At 36.6% G+C, this 19,526-nt stretch overlaps 4 protein-coding genes across 7 annotated transcripts; 3 read left to right on the top strand and 1 right to left on the bottom strand.

Moving 5' to 3' along the window:
* The first annotated feature begins 1,221 nt into the window (after positions 1-1,221).
* LOC104755208 (receptor-like protein kinase 7) lies at positions 1,222-4,844 on the top strand. The gene is made up of 2 exons (XM_010477555.3): positions 1,222-4,110; positions 4,203-4,844. Exons 1-2 carry the CDS (start codon positions 1,557-1,559, stop codon positions 4,574-4,576), a joined length of 2,928 nt encoding a protein of 975 aa, XP_010475857.1. The 5' UTR covers positions 1,222-1,556; the 3' UTR covers positions 4,577-4,844.
* A 941-nt stretch (positions 4,845-5,785) lies between these two features.
* LOC104759138 (uncharacterized) lies at positions 5,786-11,376 on the bottom strand. Of its 4 annotated transcripts, none has more exons than XM_087495416.1 (15): positions 10,920-11,376; positions 10,207-10,588; positions 10,018-10,103; positions 9,699-9,853; positions 9,182-9,435; positions 9,016-9,070; positions 8,384-8,623; positions 8,155-8,288; positions 7,883-8,066; positions 7,735-7,794; positions 7,397-7,645; positions 6,962-7,220; positions 6,654-6,859; positions 6,503-6,553; positions 5,786-6,310 (listed from the first exon to the last, which is right to left on the bottom strand). In XM_087495416.1, exons 2-15 carry the CDS (start codon positions 10,377-10,379, stop codon positions 6,008-6,010), a joined length of 2,409 nt encoding a protein of 802 aa, XP_087351542.1. In that variant the 5' UTR covers positions 10,380-10,588; positions 10,920-11,376; the 3' UTR covers positions 5,786-6,007. The 4 variants fall into 4 exon arrangements, with proteins under 4 accessions (XP_087351542.1, XP_087351544.1, XP_087351543.1 ...); XM_087495418.1 differs by having other exon boundaries at positions 8,155-8,285; positions 10,920-11,340; XM_087495417.1 differs by having other exon boundaries at positions 10,207-10,520; positions 10,920-11,309.
* Positions 11,377-11,628: 252 nt separating this feature from the next.
* Positions 11,629-14,523, top strand: LOC104755210 (amino acid permease 8). The gene is made up of 6 exons (XM_010477557.3): positions 11,629-12,277; positions 12,595-12,688; positions 12,790-13,004; positions 13,372-13,514; positions 13,688-13,915; positions 14,005-14,523. The coding sequence occupies exons 1-6, from the start codon at positions 11,974-11,976 to the stop codon at positions 14,428-14,430; spliced, it is 1,410 nt and encodes a 469-aa protein (XP_010475859.2). The 5' UTR covers positions 11,629-11,973; the 3' UTR covers positions 14,431-14,523.
* A 1,364-nt stretch (positions 14,524-15,887) lies between these two features.
* On the top strand, positions 15,888-18,641 carry LOC104755211 (amino acid permease 8-like). The gene is made up of 6 exons (XM_087495420.1): positions 15,888-16,407; positions 16,689-16,782; positions 16,880-17,094; positions 17,468-17,610; positions 17,795-18,022; positions 18,112-18,641. Exons 1-6 carry the CDS (start codon positions 16,104-16,106, stop codon positions 18,535-18,537), a joined length of 1,410 nt encoding a protein of 469 aa, XP_087351546.1. The 5' UTR covers positions 15,888-16,103; the 3' UTR covers positions 18,538-18,641.
* Positions 18,642-19,526: the final 885 nt, after the last annotated feature.

Raw genomic sequence — 19,526 nt, forward strand, 5'->3', positions numbered from 1 at the left:
TTTATGATTTTTGTTAAAAGTTATATATTAGTTATTGTAAAACATCATAATCTCTTAATTTAAATATCTAAATAACAAAAATATTTATGTTTGATTTTTATTTGGTTCTAAAAAAAAATTGGTATACACAAAATTAAGCGGAAAATAATCGGACTAGACATGTATAATCGGATAATCGATGTTAGGCGGAGATTAATCATTAATCGAAGCAGAGAGGGTGGACCTAACGATTTTACGGGATGTAATCAGTGCTAGGTTAAAACAGGGCTTCTACTTAACCTACCATATAGTGTAGTCTCATAAAAAGACGATTATCTTAAGTAAATTAAGAAAAATAGATTTTGATTAAAGCTCACTGCATGCTACACACTTTTGTTTTTGGATGTCACTTAGCTTATTCGAGAGAAAAACCAGAATTAAATTTGTTTGATCCTATGTTAATAATTCTAATACGAGAGTGAATTTTTTCAAAGATACTATTCATTACAAAAGTGATTTGAGTACAAAACACATAGATATATAATTTGCGTTAATCATAATACAAGACTACATGAAGAAAGACTCAAAACGATCTTGCAAGCTTTATAGATCAGCGTACGAAATCCGTAGCAAACCGAAGATTCCACAAACCAAAAGACGCGAATCTCATATATAGACGAAATTGTCTATATATTACAAAATAATAGTACTTTTTTTTTTTTTGTGTGGGCAAACTACAAAATAATACTATGATCTTGACTTGTTGGTTTAATCTGGTTTGGTTTCTTGGTTCTATAGACTCAACTATGTTTTTTTCGTATAATGTTTTAAATTAAGTTTGTTCAAGTTTCCGTTGCGTCAACATGAAGATTGAATAAGGTACAATAACACTAATATAAGTAAGGTATCTCTTGTTAGGTCAATAGCTTAAAATAATCTATAACACAATAACGTTTTTTTTTGTTGGTGTGCTTAGTCCTAGCTACTTAGTCCATACTCTATGGATAGGAACATGGTTTCAATATTCGTATGTGCATTTTCTTACGAATTCTACATATTCATTTTCAAAAATTATTTTATAGGATATGGTCTAAAAATAAATTAAAAAACGCTACATAAAAACAAGTATCAACAACTATCAATCAAGTAAAGTACCAATCAAAAACGCTCCTAAAATATTCCACACATATTTTACTGTATAATTAGAAAACTATATAGTATAGTTTATATCAAGGGTCCCTTTTAAATAAAACAAAATATTATTCAACTAGCTATAGTTTTTTCTTTGTTCGAATACATTTATTACATCAGCCGATCAGCGTTGTATTATAAAATAATGACGCAATAATATAATTAAAAAAACAAATAAAGTGAGTGTGATTTTATACAATTTACAAAGGTAAGCCAAATTTTTTCAAATTATTTATTTAATGGCAGCAGATAAGATGAAACACTTTGCCTTTGTTCAAAGCGCCCGCCATTATCAAACCTCTCTCTCTCTTAACCAAATCACTCCGATGTGAATTAAAGACAAAAAAAAACAAGTTTCCGATTAACTCAAAACCACCGTCACCGACATGTCTCCGTCGTCGCGGAACTTCAACATCTTCTCCTTCCTCATCTTCTCTCTTTTCTCCTCCTACGTTTCTTCAGACGATCTCCAACTCTTACTCAAACTCAAATCATCATTCTCCGATTCAAACCTCTCCGTCTTCGATTCCTGGAATCTCAACTCCGTTACCGGTCCATGTCGCTTCACCGGAATAACCTGTAATTCAAACGGCAACGTTTCAGAGATTAATCTCTCTCATCAAGGCTTATCAGGAAACTTCCCGTTCGATTCCGTCTGCGAGATTCATACCCTCGAGAAGCTCTCACTCGGATTCAACTCACTAACCGGAATCATACCTCCGAGCGATTTCAAAAACTGCGAGAATCTCAAGTACTTGGATCTCGGTAACAATCTGTTCTCCGGTGCTTTCCCTGAGTTCTCATCTCTGAATCAGTTACAGTTTCTTTACCTAAACAACAGCGCCTTCTCCGGCGAGTTCCCGTGGAGATCGCTACGAAACGCGACGAGTCTCGTCGTTTTAAGCATCGGTGACAATCCGTTCGATACGACGTCGGAGTTTCCGTTGGAGATTGTTTCTCTCACCAAACTCTCGTCGCTCTACTTGTCGAACTGCAGCATCGCCGGAAAAATCCCGCCGGCGATCGGGGATTTGACGGAGCTTATGAATTTGGAGATTTCCGATAGCGAATTAACCGGCGAGATTCCGACGGAGATCACGAAGCTTATTAATCTCCGACAGTTAGAGCTTTACAACAACTCCTTAACCGGAAAACTCCCTACCGGTTTAGGAAACTTGAAGAACCTGACTCGCTTGGATGCTTCCACGAATCTTTTACACGGCGACTTATCGGAGCTAAGGTCTTTGACTAATCTCGTTTCTCTTCAGATGTTCGAAAACGAATTCTCCGGTGAGATTCCTCCCGAGTTCGGCGAGTTCAAGGATCTTGTTAACCTCTCTCTCTATACCAACAAGCTAACCGGTTCGTTACCTCAAGGACTCGGTTCGTTTTCTGATTTTGATTTCATCGACGCGTCTGAGAATTACTTAACCGGACCGATCCCTCCTGATATGTGCAAGAACGGGAAGATGAAAGCTCTGCTTCTCTTACAGAACAATCTCACTGGCTCTATACCTGACACGTACGCTAACTGTTTGACTATGCAACGGTTCAGAGTTAGCGACAACTCCCTCAACGGAACTGTTCCCGCGGGGCTTTGGGGCTTACCGAAGCTAGAGATCATCGATATAGCTATGAACAACTTCGAAGGTCCAATCACTGCTGATATAAAGAACGGTAAAATGCTTGGAGCGTTGTATCTAGGGTTCAACAAGTTGTCTGATGAACTGCCTGAGGAGATTGGTGACACAGTGTCTCTAACCAAGGTTGAGCTTAATAATAATCTCTTCTCCGGGAAGATTCCAAACTCGATAGGGAAACTCAAGGGACTTAGCAGTCTCAAGATGCAGGGGAATAGCTTCTCCGGTGAGATACCTGACTCTATCGGATCATGTTCGATGCTCAGCGAAATGAACATGGCTCAAAACTCGTTATCCGGCGAAATCCCGCACAGGCTTGGATCTCTTCCGACGCTCAACGCTTTGAATCTTTCGGACAATAAGCTCTCTGGGATGATCCCTGAGAGTTTGTCGTCTCTAAGGCTTAGCCTTCTTGATCTGTCTAACAACAGATTATCAGGTCGTATCCCTCAGAGTTTGTCATCATATAAGGAAAGCTTCAACGGCAATCCTGGACTATGCAGCATGACGATCGAATCGTTTAACCGTTGCATAAGTCCTTCAAGATCGCATGGAGACACTCGCGTATTCGTGCTGTGTATAGTTTTCGGCTCACTGATCTTGCTTGCGTCTCTTGTGTTTTTCTTGTACCTCAAGAAAAGTGAGAAGAAGCAAGGTCGTTCGCTTAAACATGAATCTTGGAGTATAAAGTCGTTCCGAAGGATGAGTTTCACCGAAGATGATATCATTGATTCAATCAAAGAAGAGAATTTGATCGGTAGAGGAGGTTGTGGCGATGTGTACAGAGTAGTACTTGGTGATGGCAAAGAAGTTGCGGTCAAACATATTCGGTGTAGTAGTAATACTCAGAAAAATTTCAGCAGTGCTATGCCGATTCTCACTGAACGGGAAGGAAGATCGAAAGAGTTTGAAACAGAGGTGCAAACGTTAAGCTCTATACGGCACTTAAACGTGGTGAAACTCTATTGTAGTATCACGAGCGATGACTCGAGCTTGCTGGTGTATGAGTATTTGCCTAATGGGAGCTTATGGGACATGCTTCACTCTTGCAAGAAGTCCAATCTCGGTTGGGAAACACGGTATGATATTGCTCTTGGTGCAGCGAAAGGGCTTGAGTACTTGCATCATGGGTATGAGAAACCGGTGATTCACCGTGACGTTAAGTCAAGTAATATATTGCTAGATGAGTTCTTGAAACCTAGGATAGCAGATTTCGGTCTTGCCAAGATTCTTCAGGCCAGCAATGGTGGTCCAGATTCCACCCATGTTGTTGCGGGAACCTATGGCTACATAGCTCCAGGTAAATAAAGAGACCTAACTCTTATATCATCAGCTTATCATGGTCTTTACATTTTGATGTTACATATTAACATATAAAAATTCTTGTTGCAGAGTATGGATACGCGTCAAAAGTAACTGAGAAATGCGATGTATATAGCTTCGGGGTAGTGTTAATGGAGCTGGTGACAGGGAAAAAACCAATAGAGGCAGAGTATGGAGAGAGCAAAGACATAGTGGACTGGGTGAGCAACAATCTAAAGAGCAAAGAGAGTGTGATGGAGATTGTGGACAAGAAGTTAGGAGAAATGTATAAAGAAGACGCGATCAAGTTGCTAAGGATAGCGATCCTCTGTACCGCGAGACTACCTGGACTAAGACCGACGATGAGGAGCGTGGTTCAGATGATCGAGGATGCTGAACCGTGCAGGTTGATGGGGATTGTGATAAGCAAAGAGAGTGATGTCAAGATCAAAGAAATAAGTTGATGATTGATGAACCAAAAATCTCTCTCTTTTTGGGGTCTGTTTTGGTAACTATGAAACTTTATTACGAAGACGTAAAGAGTTTAGATGGAGAATGTGAGTCCAGTACTCCAGGTTAATGAAGAAATCATAGGTAATGTAATGATCAGATGTAAACTATGTCTTGTAATTGTAGAATTTTGGTTTTAAGGTTTTCGAAATTAGTTAATCAATGTCAGTCAACAACTATAATGTGAAATTTATGGTATTTATGCACTATACTTTGCTAAAACAAGTGCATATTCCGACATAGGTGCACTCGCAGTCTCGCACATACATATGTCCTACTCGATTCTTTTTATTTTGTAAGCCATTCTCAAACCAAAAAGAAAAAAAAAAAATCTCAAACGAAATCAAAACCAAATTGGATACTTGGTGTGATGTGATGAAGTGACAAATTTATTATCGTAAGCGAGGCTACATATAAATCAAAGAATAATATCCTCCCTTGTGATATAGTACAAAAGTTGGTCAACATGTGGTACGTGTGCTCAATATAAAACTTTTTGTAGTTGCCGACTTTGACCAACATAATAAAAGAGAAGTGTATACTTTTCTTCACTCTTCACAAGCAGACAGTAATGCTTCTGATCTGCATTGTTTCGAACGTTAAAATTTGTACTGTAGTTCTAAATCTGCTGGGCACTTGATGAGTTAACAACTTATCTCTATTATATTTGCTGGAAAACATCTTTCATAATTTGCATTATTAGTTACAAAACTAAAATAAAAAATTGATAATGAACCATTTGTTATATGGTGGTACCTAACAGTCTAACACCTTGCCAGAAGACTAATCTTACAACTTTTATTTCAGTATTTAACATACTGAAAGCTGTCTTCCCCCATCTTTTTCTTCCCTTGGTTTGCAATTCAATCCAAAGCCAATGATTGATAGCACACTCACAAGTCACAACATATGATTAAAGTAAATCAAATTGTTTTCCACATGATGCAATTGACTAGAGAGAAAACACTAAAAAAACATGCATTAGTAATTAGTTAGATAATGTGTGGTGGACCAAAACCCCACTAAATGGCCCAGTCTTGTTAGTGTTTGAACTTGATTTTGTAAGACTTATCACCTTCATTGGGCTAAAAGCCAGATCCCACCGGTTAAGCCATCATAAATCTTGATGTGTTTTTTGGACAAATTAATCGTGCGTAGCCATAGAACCAAACCAATTCACTATCTATTACGAACCGCCGGTCCGGACTAAACCATTCTAATGCGTCTCATAGCTTAAACGATACAAGCGCAAAAAAGTCAAAACCGTACAACCAGTTTGAGGTTACATACAATTAATAACTTCTTCCGATTTCTCCTACTAATATACAACAGTTTCTTTTGTATCTTTTTCTACCTGAAAAAATTTTCTGCATAATCAAGATTTGTCAGCGGAATAGATCTTGGAATGACCACATTATGAATCTTGCAAAGATATCAGACTCCAAGAATTCAATGTGAGCAGCGCGGCCGATGAATGAGTTCAGGTTACGACCATACAAGGTTGTGTCGAAGTTGACATCGCAGCGCATGAACACTCTCTGGTGGTGCGGAGTTTCTGGGGACGGACCACGTATTTGATCCATGCAGTTATTAAGCATCTCCAAGAAAGCAACTCCTTTCTTTGAGTTGTCGAAAGAAGCTGGTTGGCAAGATTCGATCCTGGCTGAGTGATATGGAACATACCCATCCTGTCATAGCAAAAACAAGACTCCTAAGTACAAAATAAAAAATTCGTCGCAACTTAGAATCAAATGAACCAAGATTTTTGCATTTATGATCAAAATATCCTTGTCTCTACAATTTTGTATTGGTAAAGTTTACAGAACCAGAGATCATTCAGATTAATTACTATCATATTCCAAAAGTATAATGGAATGTACCTGAGGGGAAGACAGCAGAATTATATTTTTGAAACTGCCCAAAGTCTTTTGCTGAAAAAATTTTCAAAACCGACATTAGAACCACAGAACAAAGGTCTGTTTGTAACTAATGGTACAAAACCTTGATGAAATGTTAAAGACTTTTCGCTACCTTGCAGAGCTTGTAAATGAAAGTATTCTGGAGATCAGGATCATCTGTGAGTGTAAGCTGATGAATAACCTGAGTACTCTTTAACTTCTTCAGGAGCCAAAGTCCAGAATTAAACAAGGAATTTGAACTGTATAGATAACCCAAATGTGGACCCGAAAGTGATAGATAAGTATGAAAATACTTCCTGTATGGATCCATCAAACTATCTGCAACAAAATATAAGAAGTCGCTGAGAATGATAAACACCAGTAGTACCGAGCTAAAAAATTCATTTTAGTTATTGTCTGAGAGAGATTCTAGGAACATACCAGCTATTGCAGCTCTGATGATGACGTTACCGATTGAATGTCCAACAAAACTCAGCTTAATGTTTTTCAGGCGCCCGTATCTCGCATGTTTATCCTTTTTCTTCTTGTAGAAAGAAACAATTTCCTGTGCAAGCCTCTGACCCATTTCCCTGAAATCGCCATGTGTTTTCTCCTCATTTGCCTCAGACATTAGAAATTCTATCTTTGGATCAATCAGGAGCCACTGATTCCGGATAAGCCTTAGGTCTAAGTGATGCCCCTATAGTAGTAAGCAGAAATCTATCATGTAAATCAGGAAAGACAAGAAAAGAAGACGCAACTCTAACATATGGACACTGTGCCAATAAACACAATGATTTAAGGAAGAAAGGTATATTAGTATTACTACATAAGCTTAAGAGAGAGCAATCAGCTGAACTTCTAGAAGATACTTGCCTGGAAACCATGAACAAAAACAACGATCTTCAGCTCACGACCACTATGCTGTGGGTTATCATGTTTTTTTGTCCCACTCTCATCATCGTGCCCATTAAGTAAGCTAGAATCGATTTTATCAACATGTCTCATGTACGAATTATCACTGAAAGTACGCCTTGGTGCATTCCAAACACGTTCAATTATAACAATAGGAACCCGCATAGGATCACCAAATATATGCATGTCTTGTATCGCCCGGTTGTTAATCTGCATATTTAGTTATGGTTTAATCAAATTTTTACAACTTACGAAACCAACAGGTAAATGAATCACTGACACACAAAAAAATAACAAACCCGCATTTGTGCAATACTTCGACGGTGAAGTTCAGCGCGGGTGGATGCAACTTGTGCAGGCTGCGTAAGAGCAAAAATTGAATGAGTAGAGCCAAGCTCGCCATCTAGTGAAAATTTTGAAAAATGGACTCTTAACTAGATAACTCACATCATTCAGCTTCAACACACTTGAGACTCTTTTGTGTGAACTATGGTTTGAAATATCGTCCATTCCACTTATAAAATGATGTGGCATTTCAACCTTGGAGTACACCATCCATATCGACCATTCAGCTCTTCGATCTTTTGTCCAGATATCGTGAAGATGTTCCAAGATTTTTGTATAATTATCCCTGAAAAGGACAAATACGGTCAACGATCAGAAGCTAACTTAGTAAACAATCTAAGCTTATTGGACTATGGTTGTCTAAGGGAAATTACCGATGAAATGTCAAAAAGGTATTCCAAAGGTAATGAAGCTGGGTGCCGAGTAAGTGAAAGGTTCGAGATAGATGCTCCTTTGAGAGGTTGTGAAGCAAGTCATCACTTGCTAAATCAAATGGGCCATTCAACTTCTGTGTCAAAAAATGGAGAGACAAGCTCATATTCCAGAAGATAGTGAAACAAGGTAATAGATAAAGAATACTCTGCAGTATAATAAAGCAAGGACCTCAACACTGTTTCGTTGCTTGCCTTGTTCTGAACCTTCAACTTCAAGAGGTTTTCCAGTTGAAGCTGAGTCAGACAAAAGAGCACTGTCCATACTGGATATAAACTCAGACAAGTCCATTGTTTGACAAACTGCCTTGCTAAGTATTTGCAGTTCTTCAAGCAAAGTGTCACGGGCTCCAAGTAAGGCTTTAACAAATGACACAAGCTTATTGTCGGCAGAAGCAATCTGAGCAAAGGCCTATTGAATTACAAAATAATCAATCAATAAAATTACTGAAAATTCCAAGAAAGAGGAGCGTTACAACAAAGCAGGGTAGCATAATAAAGTTCTTGTCAAATCATGCAACTTTGTGACATAAAGTTCTGTAAAACCATGCTTCTTTCATACAAGCACTGTCAACAAGACTGAAGATATGACTCAGCTCAGCTCTAGCATTTTCTAAAAGTAGAGATTCCAGAAAAGAATAAGAACTCTAGCATAAAGTTCAGCTTTCTAAGAACAGAGCATTATTTAAAAAAGTAAATGATTAACTTTTATGTGGAGCATCAGAATAGTATATAATAAAAAACCATATATATGCCGAATCTGAGAACAGTATGCCATGCTGAGGATAGTGTAAGAACATATACTTTTTTGGAGGACTGAACATTGCCGCTGGCCAAATTTTTACCATTACTTGCATCACTGCACCAAACGTGTTTGATATATTATTAACTGAAGAGATATATAAAACTCAGCAAAAAATTGGAATTTAACAATGGCCAATTATGAAGAATCCAAATATTAGAGGCATACCTTGATAATATTGCAGGCCGTTTGTAAGCTGCGGATTTCATGATACTGATGTGGACACTAACATCAATAAGAACTGCGTGAAAGGTATCAAAGTGCACCGGACAGTAAGAATGCACCCCTGAGAGAGCTTTAGGAGGAATACGAAATTCATGCACTGATGCAGAAGAAGCATCTGAATGTGTCACTGATACATCCTCCATAACTGGGGAATACAAGAGCTCAAACTTCAAAATAACAGCAGATGTAGCTGACCCCTGCATAAATTACAGCTAGTCGTTTATTGTACACCACTTATCATAAATTGCATAATTATTGTCGCTGACTATAGATCTCTAGCTAAGATAATCTCAAAAACTCAATGGCGTACATACTTTGCATTTCAACAAGAGTAGAAAAGAAGTTCAATTCACGTTGTTTGGATATTGTGCAACTCATTTGGTCATAATCCTAATCCATAATTGTAGGAATACATTATAAGATTGATACCTAGGTAAAAAGGAAAGAGAGAATGGTATACCTCATATCTTTCAAGGGGCATAGTAAACGAGACCATCATGCATAGACGAACATCCTGCCTTGCGTATTTAATGCGGAAGGGCTGTGATAAGAAACTATTGTCTTTATCATCTATCTTCCACACTCCACTTGTGCCATTTGAAGTTGAATCAAGAGCTGTGACACATAGGTATGTTGATCCTTTAATACTATTGACTTATTATACTAAAAACAAACTCTCCCAAGTACACAGAGACAGGACAAATAGACATATAATTCCGGAAACACTCTGGCATCATAGAATTGTGCACTCAATCTAGTAAGCTGATAGATTAAAGTACCTTCATATTGAACAACTCGTGAAGGAATACCACAGGAGTTGTTATCACCGTCCTCCCATCTCATGCTGATTTTTATTTGATACCATCTAAAAGAATGAAAGACACAACTCTTAGAATAAGAAAAAGAAGAGAGAGAAAAAGGTTTCAACTTAGGCAAAGCCTAAAAGTATATAGCAACTGTCATCATACCCTTGCTGGAAAAGATCAAGGTTATGAAACCTATGGATATAGATAGCAATCTCCTGAACTGTGTCGACCATTAGCACTGGTTTAACCCTGGCTACGTAAGGCTCAGCATCAAGCGTCTTTGTTTGCCTACTTCTTTGGCTCAGTCCAATTAACCATCCAAGACGGCGTAACATATGGAGAACTCACATCACCTTGCTAAAACTTGGGATGAGTGTTTTCAGGATAATTATATCCTGAACCAGAGTAGAACTACTACTACTTGTCAAAAATCTCATGTCTCCGTGAATAATAGATTACTTCTCAACATAACTAATCTGCAAAAGACCTTATACTATGGTCATTAGTCACCCAAAGCAACACACACGACAAGCCAAAGCAGCAGCTGCAGATGAAAAAGATGCAAACTTTGTAAAAATTCAATAACACACCAAAGAGTTGACTTAACAATCATCTCATATAGAATAGCATCAAACAAGGAGAATTTAAAAAAAGTAGATATCTCTGTTCGGACATTAAAGCAGAGAGAATCTTGATAAACGAATAACAGCTACTTACTTAGGTAAAAAAAAAAAGCTAAAAATCCCAATTTAAGCTAGTGGGTTACAGAGAATAAGAATTCAAATTGAAATGTCAAGATAACGTAGCAACTATGTTTCCCTCAAAATACGCAAAAAAGAACAAAAAAGGAGAAAACTTTAAGAGAACTACATTACCTTGAATTGGAAAAAAAACGATATCAATGGCAGAGCAAAAGCAGAGAGAGAGTAAGAAGGAGAAGATGGTGGTGGTGGGCCTTGAACAAACTTAGATCTGACGATTTCTCAGATAGAAGAAACCCAGACCAGACGAGAACAGATTCGTTTTAGGGTTTCTTTTTTTTTTTTTCGCAGGACGACAAAGAACAAAACCTGAGCTAATGAAAAGAAAGGATCTGAGAAAGTTACAGATGATGATTTTGGTTTTGTAGGGAACAATCAAGGACTATGTTTTTCTTTTTTTTTGAGGGATTCGAGGATTTTTTTTCTTCAAACTCTTTTTTTTTTTTTTTAATTAGTTTTGTCGGGTAAAGCATAAAAGTTCATACGACGACACCAATTACTATTGTCTTTTCTTTGTTTTTTTCTTTTTTGGTTCTTTTGTTTTTGCGCTAGATCGGCGTTGTACTGTCGTGAAAACGGTGGATCCGACCCGCTATGTTTTGTATGCATTAGCTCCAAACCCGATTTACTTGGTTGTCTATTAGGCCCAATCCATGTAAAAGACCATTATCATATCAATTCATATTCTTCAGCCCATAACAGCTGTAGTAATTACATTTGGACAAATCAAACAGGTTTGGTTTATTCTTCTTTTCCTTTTTTATTTTTTTATTTTTTTCTCAACGGAATCTTGTAAATATAGTTACATTCTAAAAAAAAACGAATATTAATTTCTTTTTAATTTTGGAGGAAATCCATATCTAATCTTTGACTAGCCAATACGAGAGGAATAAGTGGACTATGAGTATGGAATATATAGATGATATAGGTAAGGAATCTATAGATAAAATGGAGTATTAATAAATGAGTTTATACTCATTTGATTTCACTAGATTTATTACTTTTTGAGACGCTGAATCTTGAAACCAAAAAAAAAAAAAGCAGAAGAACAAAATTAGAGCAATTAATTTAAGCATTGACTAGGGGTGTTATTATTGTATATATAAATGCCATTTACTCTTCTCTCTGCCTACTTTCTCACAAAAACGATACAGAGCATAATCCCTCGATGGTTGAGTCTGGTAACGCCTCGGGGAATAGATTCGATGACGATGGTCGGGAGAAGAGAACGGGTACGGTACTGACTGCGAGTGCGCACATCATCGCGGCGGTTATAGGTTCCGGTGTGTTGTCTTTGTCTTGGGCAATAGCACAGCTTGGTTGGCTTGCAGGAACCGTGATTTTGGTCACTTTTGCCATCATCAACTACTACACATCCACCATGCTTGCCGACTGTTACCGATCTCCCGACTCCGTCGGCGTCCCGGGAACACGGAATTATACTTACATGGGCGTTGTCCGAGCTTACCTTGGTATGTCTTAAACACTCTTCTTAACCTCAAAAAATATAATTTATAATTTTTATTTATTTAATTATTTTGTGAAACATAAACCAAAAATAATCCTTCATGATCAAACATAAATATAAATATTAAAGATTTTTTTTTTTTTTACATGATCCATCCTTCATATATTATGTTTGATTTTCTTCTTTTTGTCATAAAAAAATCAAGAATCGGAACTAAATCCCGTACCGAGTTACCGACACTTGTAGATTGTACTTGTATATGTTTTTGATAGATGTTTGAGAAACAGAAGAATAACTAAAAATGATTTTTTAAAACGACAGGTGGCAGGAAAGTGCAGCTATGTGGACTGGCACAGTACGCAAGTCTCGTAGGGGTCACAATTGGTTACACCATCACTGCCTCAATAAGCTTAGTGTAAGTCGCAGCTTCTTATTTTATTTCGATTATTTTGTGATGGTGAGAATACTACTAGTCTACTAACAGGTTGTGTATAAAACATTTTTTGTGTTGGCTAGAGCGATCGGAAAAGCAAATTGTTATCATCGTAAGGGAAATGATGCGACATGTTCCTTGTCAAATTATCCATCCATGGCAGCTTTTGGGGTCGTCCAGATTCTGCTCAGCCAGATCCCTAATTTTCACCAACTCTCTTTCCTCTCCATAATCGCCACGGTTATGTCCTTCTCTTATGCCTCTATTGGAATCGGCCTATCCATTGCCAAAGTGATCAGTACATTTTCTCTCCCAACCTTATTATTTCTTTCAAATTATATGTAAAGCTGTCTCAAACTATATCTAGGAGTCTAATTTGTATATATATACTAATTTTAAAGGAAAACAATGATTTTCAAACCTGAGATCTTGTTCGGATACACAAGTTGTGCATCATGATAGACGTCTTTGTATATGAAAATATCGACGAAAACTTGTTTAATTGTTTGACAATTTTTTTTTTTTTTTTTTTTTAAGTTTCTTTAGTTAGAAAATCTTCTCAATCCATGCCTAATTCATTGATTAGTATTCTCAATTTTTTTTGCAAACGTAACATATTGAATCTTCAAACTAATGGCGAAAGCGGTATGATATATATATGGAAGGTGGGAAGGTTGGTAAGACGGCGCTGACGGGCACGGTAGTTGGGGTGGACGTAACTGCGTCTGACAAACTGTGGAGATCGTTTCAAGCCGTTGGAGACATTGCATTCTCATATTCTTATTCCATTATTCTCGTTGAGATTCAGGCATGTATATTTCATTTTAGACCTTGGTTGTCAGTTTACCAAAAACCTATTTTACTTTCTTCCGCAAAAGAAGAAATATTTGTTTCTTATCAACAAATTTATCTTTATTGAACAATATCACTTTCATTAAAGATAACTTTAGTGTGTGTGTGTTCTATGTGGTATATATATAGGATACATTGAAATCAAGCCCACCAGAGAACAAAGTCATGAAAAAAGCAAGCCTTGCCGGAGTCTCAACCACAACTGCTTTCTACATCTTATGTGGTTGCATGGGATATGCTGCGTTCGGAAACAGAGCCCCTGGTGACCTCCTTACTGACTTTGGTTTTTACGAACCTTACTGGCTCGTCGATTTTGCCAATGCATGCATTGTTCTCCACCTAGTTGCCGCATATCAGGTATAGCCACCACTCACTATATTCAAGATTGTAAGTAAATCTAAAGAAGAATGCAAACCATTGAAGCCTAATCTTTATATTATGGACAGGTGTTTGCGCAACCAATTTTCCAGTTTGTTGAGAATAAATGCAACAAAAAGTGGCCAGAGAGCAAATTCATCACCAGTGAACATTCGATGAGTATACCATTGATTGGAAAATGTCGCATCAACCTTTTCAGACTATGGTGGAGGACAGCCTATGTGATTTTGACAACAGTTGTAGCAATGATATTCCCCTTCTTCAATGCAATCTTGGGTTTGATCGGGTCATGCGCGTTCTGGCCACTTACAGTTTATTTTCCGGTGGCAATGCACATTGCGCAGACAAAGGTTAAGAAGTATTCTCCTAGATGGTTGGCCTTGAACCTCCTCGTAGTGGTTTGCTTGATTGTTTCGCTCCTAGCCGCACTGGGATCCATCGTGGGCTTGATAAGTAGTGTCAAGGCCTACAAGCCTTTTAGCAATGTAAATTAGTGACCTATGATCTTGTATGTGTTTGTACTCATAACTGATAATTACTTATTTCAAGAAAAAAATAGTTAATATAGTGTTCCAAAATTTGAACTCTACAGTTTTACACTTTTACTGCAATACAATCAAAATTGGGGAAGCTTAGCCTTTAATCTTGAACATAAATCAACTACTATCAGATAAGCATTAGGAGAGGTAGATTGAGACTGTTAAATCAACATTTACAGACCTCGTTTATTACAGATTATGATACTCCCTCTGTTTTAAAATATATGATGTTTTAGTAGCAATACGTATATTAAAAAAAAGTAATATTTAAAAAGTTTAATCAATCATAATCAAGACTGCATAATATAAAATACTCCCTCCGTTTCAAAATATAGGATGTTTTAAGCAAAACACGCAGATTAATAAGTTTTTACTTTTAACAAGTTCAACCAATAAGAAACAATACTGCATAATATAAAATACTAAACTAATTTAAAAGTTGCATTGAAATTTGAAAACATCCTATATTATGAAACAACAAACTTCTCCAAAACATCTTATATTTTGAAACGGAGGGAGTATAAAATTAATTGACCAGTCGGTCTCACAGTCAGGCAGGCTTATACCATTACGCTCACGAGCAGAATCTTAGCTAAAAGTTGTATAGAAAGTTAGAAATATCATATATTATGAAACAAAAATAATTCTCTAAATATCTTATACTCCCTCTGTATCAGAATACTTGATGTTTTAGGATTTTTTCTTGTATCAGAATATTTGATTTTCTAGAGTATTTAATGCATTCTTATTTTCAAAATCAACTAACTATTTAATGATTTTGCTTTTACTATAAATAAACTATTAAATCAATCTATTTGTTCTAAGCATAAAAAAAAAAAAGCACACGGTTATATACATCATTTATTGTTTTGGGTTAATCATTTGTATTGTTTGGATGACATTAATTATTTTTTTAATCCTAGTGAAAATCTTAAAAAATCAAATATTCTGATACATAGGGAGTATTATGAAACCGAGGGAGTATATTGGTACAGTAGGGGACAATTAAAGTGTTTTTTTTTTTTGAGGGATTCGAGGATTTTTTTTCTTCAAACTCTTTTTTTTTAGTTAGTTTTGTCGGGTAAAGCATGAATGTTCATACGACGACACCAATTACTTTATGTGTTCTTTTGTTTTTTCTTTTTTGGTTCTTTTGTTTTTGCGCTAGATCGGTATTATTATTACATCTTCTTTTCCTTTTACATTTTATTTTATTTTTATTTTTGTCAACTGAATCTTGTAAATATACTTAGATTCTAAAAAATAATATTTAATTTTAATTTTGGAGGAAAATCCTTATCTAATCTTTGACCAGCCAATACGAGAGGAACAAGTGGAATAGATGATATATGTAATGAATTAATCCATAGATAGATGTAATAATAAATGAGTTATACTCATATGATTCCACTAGATTTACTTTGAGACGTTGAAAACAAGAAAAAGAGTTGACAAAGGAAATATAAAATAAAATAAAGCAGAAGAAGAACAAAATTAGACCAAAGCATTGACTAGTGTAGCTGTGTAGCCGTGTAGGTGGGTGCTGAGTTGGTATTATATATAAATGTCATTTATTCTTCTCTCTGCTTCCTTTCTCACAAAATCGACACAGAGCATAATATACCTCGATGGTTGAGTCCGGTGACGTTTCCGGGGATAGATTCGATGACGATGGTCGGGAAAAGAGAACGGGTACGTTAGTGACGGCGAGTGCGCACATAATCACGGCGGTTGTAGGTTCCGGTGTGTTGTCTTTGTCTTGGGCAATAGCACAGCTTGGTTGGCTTGCAGGAACCGTTATTTTGGTCACTTTTGCCATCATCAACTACTACACATCCACCATGCTTGCCGACTGTTACCGATCTCCCGACGCCGACGACGTCCCGGGGACACGGAATTATACTTACATGGGCGTTGTCCGAGCTTACCTTGGTATATGTCTTAAAAGGCTCTCTTCTTAACCTCAAAAATATAATTTAAAAGAGTTTTATTTATTTTGTGAAAATTTATCTGTTTTTTGTTTAAGATTTCAGATTTTATTACATGATCCTTCATATTTATTTTTGATTTTTCTTCATAAAAGTATCAAGGATCGGAACTAAATCCATTACATGCATCCCGTACCGAGACTTATAGATTGTACTTTGTATATGTATTTGCTATAGATGTTTGAGAAATAGAGGAATAATTTGATAAGTATTTTAAAATGACAGGTGGCAGGAAAGTGCAGTTATATGGACTGGCACAGTACGCAAGTCTCGTAGGGATCACCGTTGGTTACACCATCACTGCCTCCATAAGCTTAGTGTAAGTCGCAGTCGCAGCTTCTTATTCTATTTCGATTATTTTGTGATGGTTAAGTTGGTTACTACTTAATTACTAAAGGTGTTTTTGTGTTGGCTAGAGCGATCGGAAAAGCAAATTGTTATCATAATAAGGGACATGGTGCGAAATGTTCCTCGTCAAATTATCCATCCATGGCAGCTTTTGGGGTCGTCCAGATTCTGCTCAGCCAGATCCCTAATTTTCACCAACTCTCTTTCCTCTCCATAATCGCCACGGTTATGTCCTTCTGTTATGCCTCTATCGGAATCGGCCTATCCATTGCCAAAGTGATCAGTACATTTTCTCTCCCTATCTTATTATTTCTTTCAAATTATATGTAAAGCTGTCTCAAACTATATTTAGGAGTCTGATTTGTATATATACTAATTTTAATTTTAAAGGAAACAAAAAAACTTCAAACTTGAGTTCTTGTTCCGATACACAAGTTGTGCATCATGATAGACGTCTTTGTATATAAAAATATCGACGAAAACTTACTTAATTGTTTGACATATTTTTTTTTTATTAAGTTTGTTTTGTTTGAAATTCTTCTAAATACATGCCTAATTCATTGATTAGTATTCTCAAATTTTTTGCAAACGTAACATATTGAATCTTCAAACTAATGGCGAAAGCGGTATGATATACATAATTACATATATTGAAGGTGGGAAGGTTGGTAAGACGGCGCTGACGGGCACGGTAGTTGGAGTGGACGTAACTGCGTCTGACAAACTGTGGAGATCGTTTCAAGCCGTTGGAGACATTGCATTCTCATATTCTTATTCCATTGTTCTCGTTGAGATTCAGGCATGTATATATATTTCATTTAGACGTTGGTTTTGTCACCACTGGCAGATACAAAAACCTATTATTACTTTCTTCTGCACAAGAAGATATATTTGTTTCTTTTCAACAAGTTTATCTTTATTGAACCATATCACTTTCATTAATGATAACTTTAGTGTGTGTGTTTTATGTGGTATATATATAGGATACATTAAAATCAAGCCCACCAGAGAACAAAGTCATGAAAAAAGCAAGCCTTGCCGGAGTCTCAACCACAACTGCTTTCTACATCTTATGTGGTTGCATGGGATATGCTGCGTTCGGAAACAAAGCCCCTGGTGACCTCCTCACCGAGTTTGGGTTTTACGATCCTTACTGGCTCGTCGATTTTGCCAATGCATGCATTGTTCTCCACCTAGTTGCCGCATATCAGGTATAGCCAGCACTCACTATTTTCAAGATTGTAAGTAAATCTAAAGAAGAATGCAAACCATTGATGCCTAATCTTTATATTATGGACAGGTGTTTGCGCAACCAATTTTCCAGTTTGTTGAAAAGAAATGCAACAAAAAGTGGCCAGAGAGCAAATTCATCACCAGTGAACATTCGATGAGTATACCATTGATTGGAAAATGTCGCATCAACCTTTTCAGACTATTGTGGAGGACAGCGTATGTGATTTTGACAACAGTTGTAGCTATGATATTCCCCTTTTTCAATGCAATCTTGGGTTTGATCGGGTCATGCGCGTTCTGGCCACTCACAGTTTATTTTCCGGTGGCAATGCACATTGCGCAGACAAAGGTTAAGAAGTATTCTCTTAGATGGATGGGGCTGGAACTTCTTGTATTGCTTTGTTTGATTGTTTCGCTCCTAGCCGCACTGGGATCCATCGTGGGTTTGATAAGTAGTGTCAAGGCCTACAAGCCTTTTCGCAATGTAAATTAGTGACCTATGATCTTGTATGTGTTTGTAAGAACTCAGAACTGATAATCACTTATTTCAAGAAAAAAATAGTTAATATAGTGTTCCAAAATTTGAACTTTACAGTTTTACGGCAATACAATCAAAATTGGGAAAGGTTAGCCTTTAATCTTGAACATAAATCAAATACTATCAAATAAGCATTAGGAGAGGTAGATTGAGACTGTTAAATCAACATTTACAGACCTCGTTTATTGTCGAATCCGAAACACCAGAGAGAAGAAAACACAAGAAAGAAAGATGGAGCGACGAAGAGTGAGGAACAAGGTTTCGATTGAGTATTTTCAAGGCAAAATACACTTGTGATGACGTTGATTTATTTGGGCCGATTCACGTGGCCCATTTACTTGTACTGTATCGATAAAATCATCGTAAGATTTTAGCTACGCCACTTTATATATAAGGTTTTTTGAGAACGTGTAACATGTTCTCGCTATTTGGTGCCTGATGACATACAAGTTTTTCATCAACGGCTTGTCAACTACCGTACTTTAATCGTGTGTTATGTGACGTTTTAGTCTTAGATATCTGATGTCTGTCTCGGGAATTGGAAACAAATATATTTGCAGGTTTTGAAAATAGATGGGGGAATCTTTTCTTGTGGATATAGTTAGCATATGAAATAGGTGGAATATATATATTGTGGATATATTTATAGATAATAAACTAGAATTTCAGGATAATGCTGGTCAAAACCCATATTTATTAGGACGACAAAATATAACCATTAATTGTGACACAAATTACGGATTATGAGATTAGAATGAAAGAAACGATAATTAAGAACTACCCTAAAAAAAGGTACATTATTGACATTAGTGAAATCCCGTGGTTTACATGTTTTGTAAACCGTTAATTAACATATGAAACATGTAAATGTGCATAATATAGCTGCTACAACATACTTATAGTGGTAAGTAACTCAATTATTAAAGATTAATTATTACATATCA

The sequence above is a fragment of the Camelina sativa genome, chromosome 17 (genome assembly GCF_030686135.1).
Source record: "Camelina sativa cultivar CO46 ecotype springtype chromosome 17, ASM3068613v1".
Lineage (NCBI taxonomy): Eukaryota > Viridiplantae > Streptophyta > Magnoliopsida > Brassicales > Brassicaceae > Camelina > Camelina sativa.

Excerpts from the sequence above, each read along its gene's own strand:
- LOC104755211 (XM_087495420.1), top strand. The coding sequence starts at position 16,104 with ATGGTTGAGTCCGGTGACGTTTCCGGGGATAGATTCGATGACGATGGT. Across the intron at positions 17,611-17,794 it reads TTGTTCTCGTTGAGATTCAG|GATACATTAAAATCAAGCCC; the intron begins GCATGTATATAT and ends GTATATATATAG. Across the intron at positions 18,023-18,111 it reads ACCTAGTTGCCGCATATCAG|GTGTTTGCGCAACCAATTTT; the intron begins GTATAGCCAGCA and ends TATTATGGACAG.
- LOC104755210 (XM_010477557.3), top strand. The coding sequence starts at position 11,974 with ATGGTTGAGTCTGGTAACGCCTCGGGGAATAGATTCGATGACGATGGT. Across the intron at positions 13,515-13,687 it reads TTATTCTCGTTGAGATTCAG|GATACATTGAAATCAAGCCC; the intron begins GCATGTATATTT and ends GTATATATATAG. Across the intron at positions 13,916-14,004 it reads ACCTAGTTGCCGCATATCAG|GTGTTTGCGCAACCAATTTT; the intron begins GTATAGCCACCA and ends TATTATGGACAG.
- LOC104759138 (XM_087495416.1), bottom strand. The coding sequence starts at position 10,379 with ATGTTACGCCGTCTTGGATGGTTAATTGGACTGAGCCAAAGAAGTAGG. Across the intron at positions 9,854-10,017 it reads ACGAGTTGTTCAATATGAAG|CTCTTGATTCAACTTCAAAT; the intron begins GTACTTTAATCT and ends TATGTGTCACAG. Across the intron at positions 6,554-6,653 it reads TCATTTACAAGCTCTGCAAG|CAAAAGACTTTGGGCAGTTT; the intron begins GTAGCGAAAAGT and ends AAATTTTTTCAG.
- LOC104755208 (XM_010477555.3), top strand. The coding sequence starts at position 1,557 with ATGTCTCCGTCGTCGCGGAACTTCAACATCTTCTCCTTCCTCATCTTC. Across the intron at positions 4,111-4,202 it reads CTATGGCTACATAGCTCCAG|AGTATGGATACGCGTCAAAA; the intron begins GTAAATAAAGAG and ends TTCTTGTTGCAG.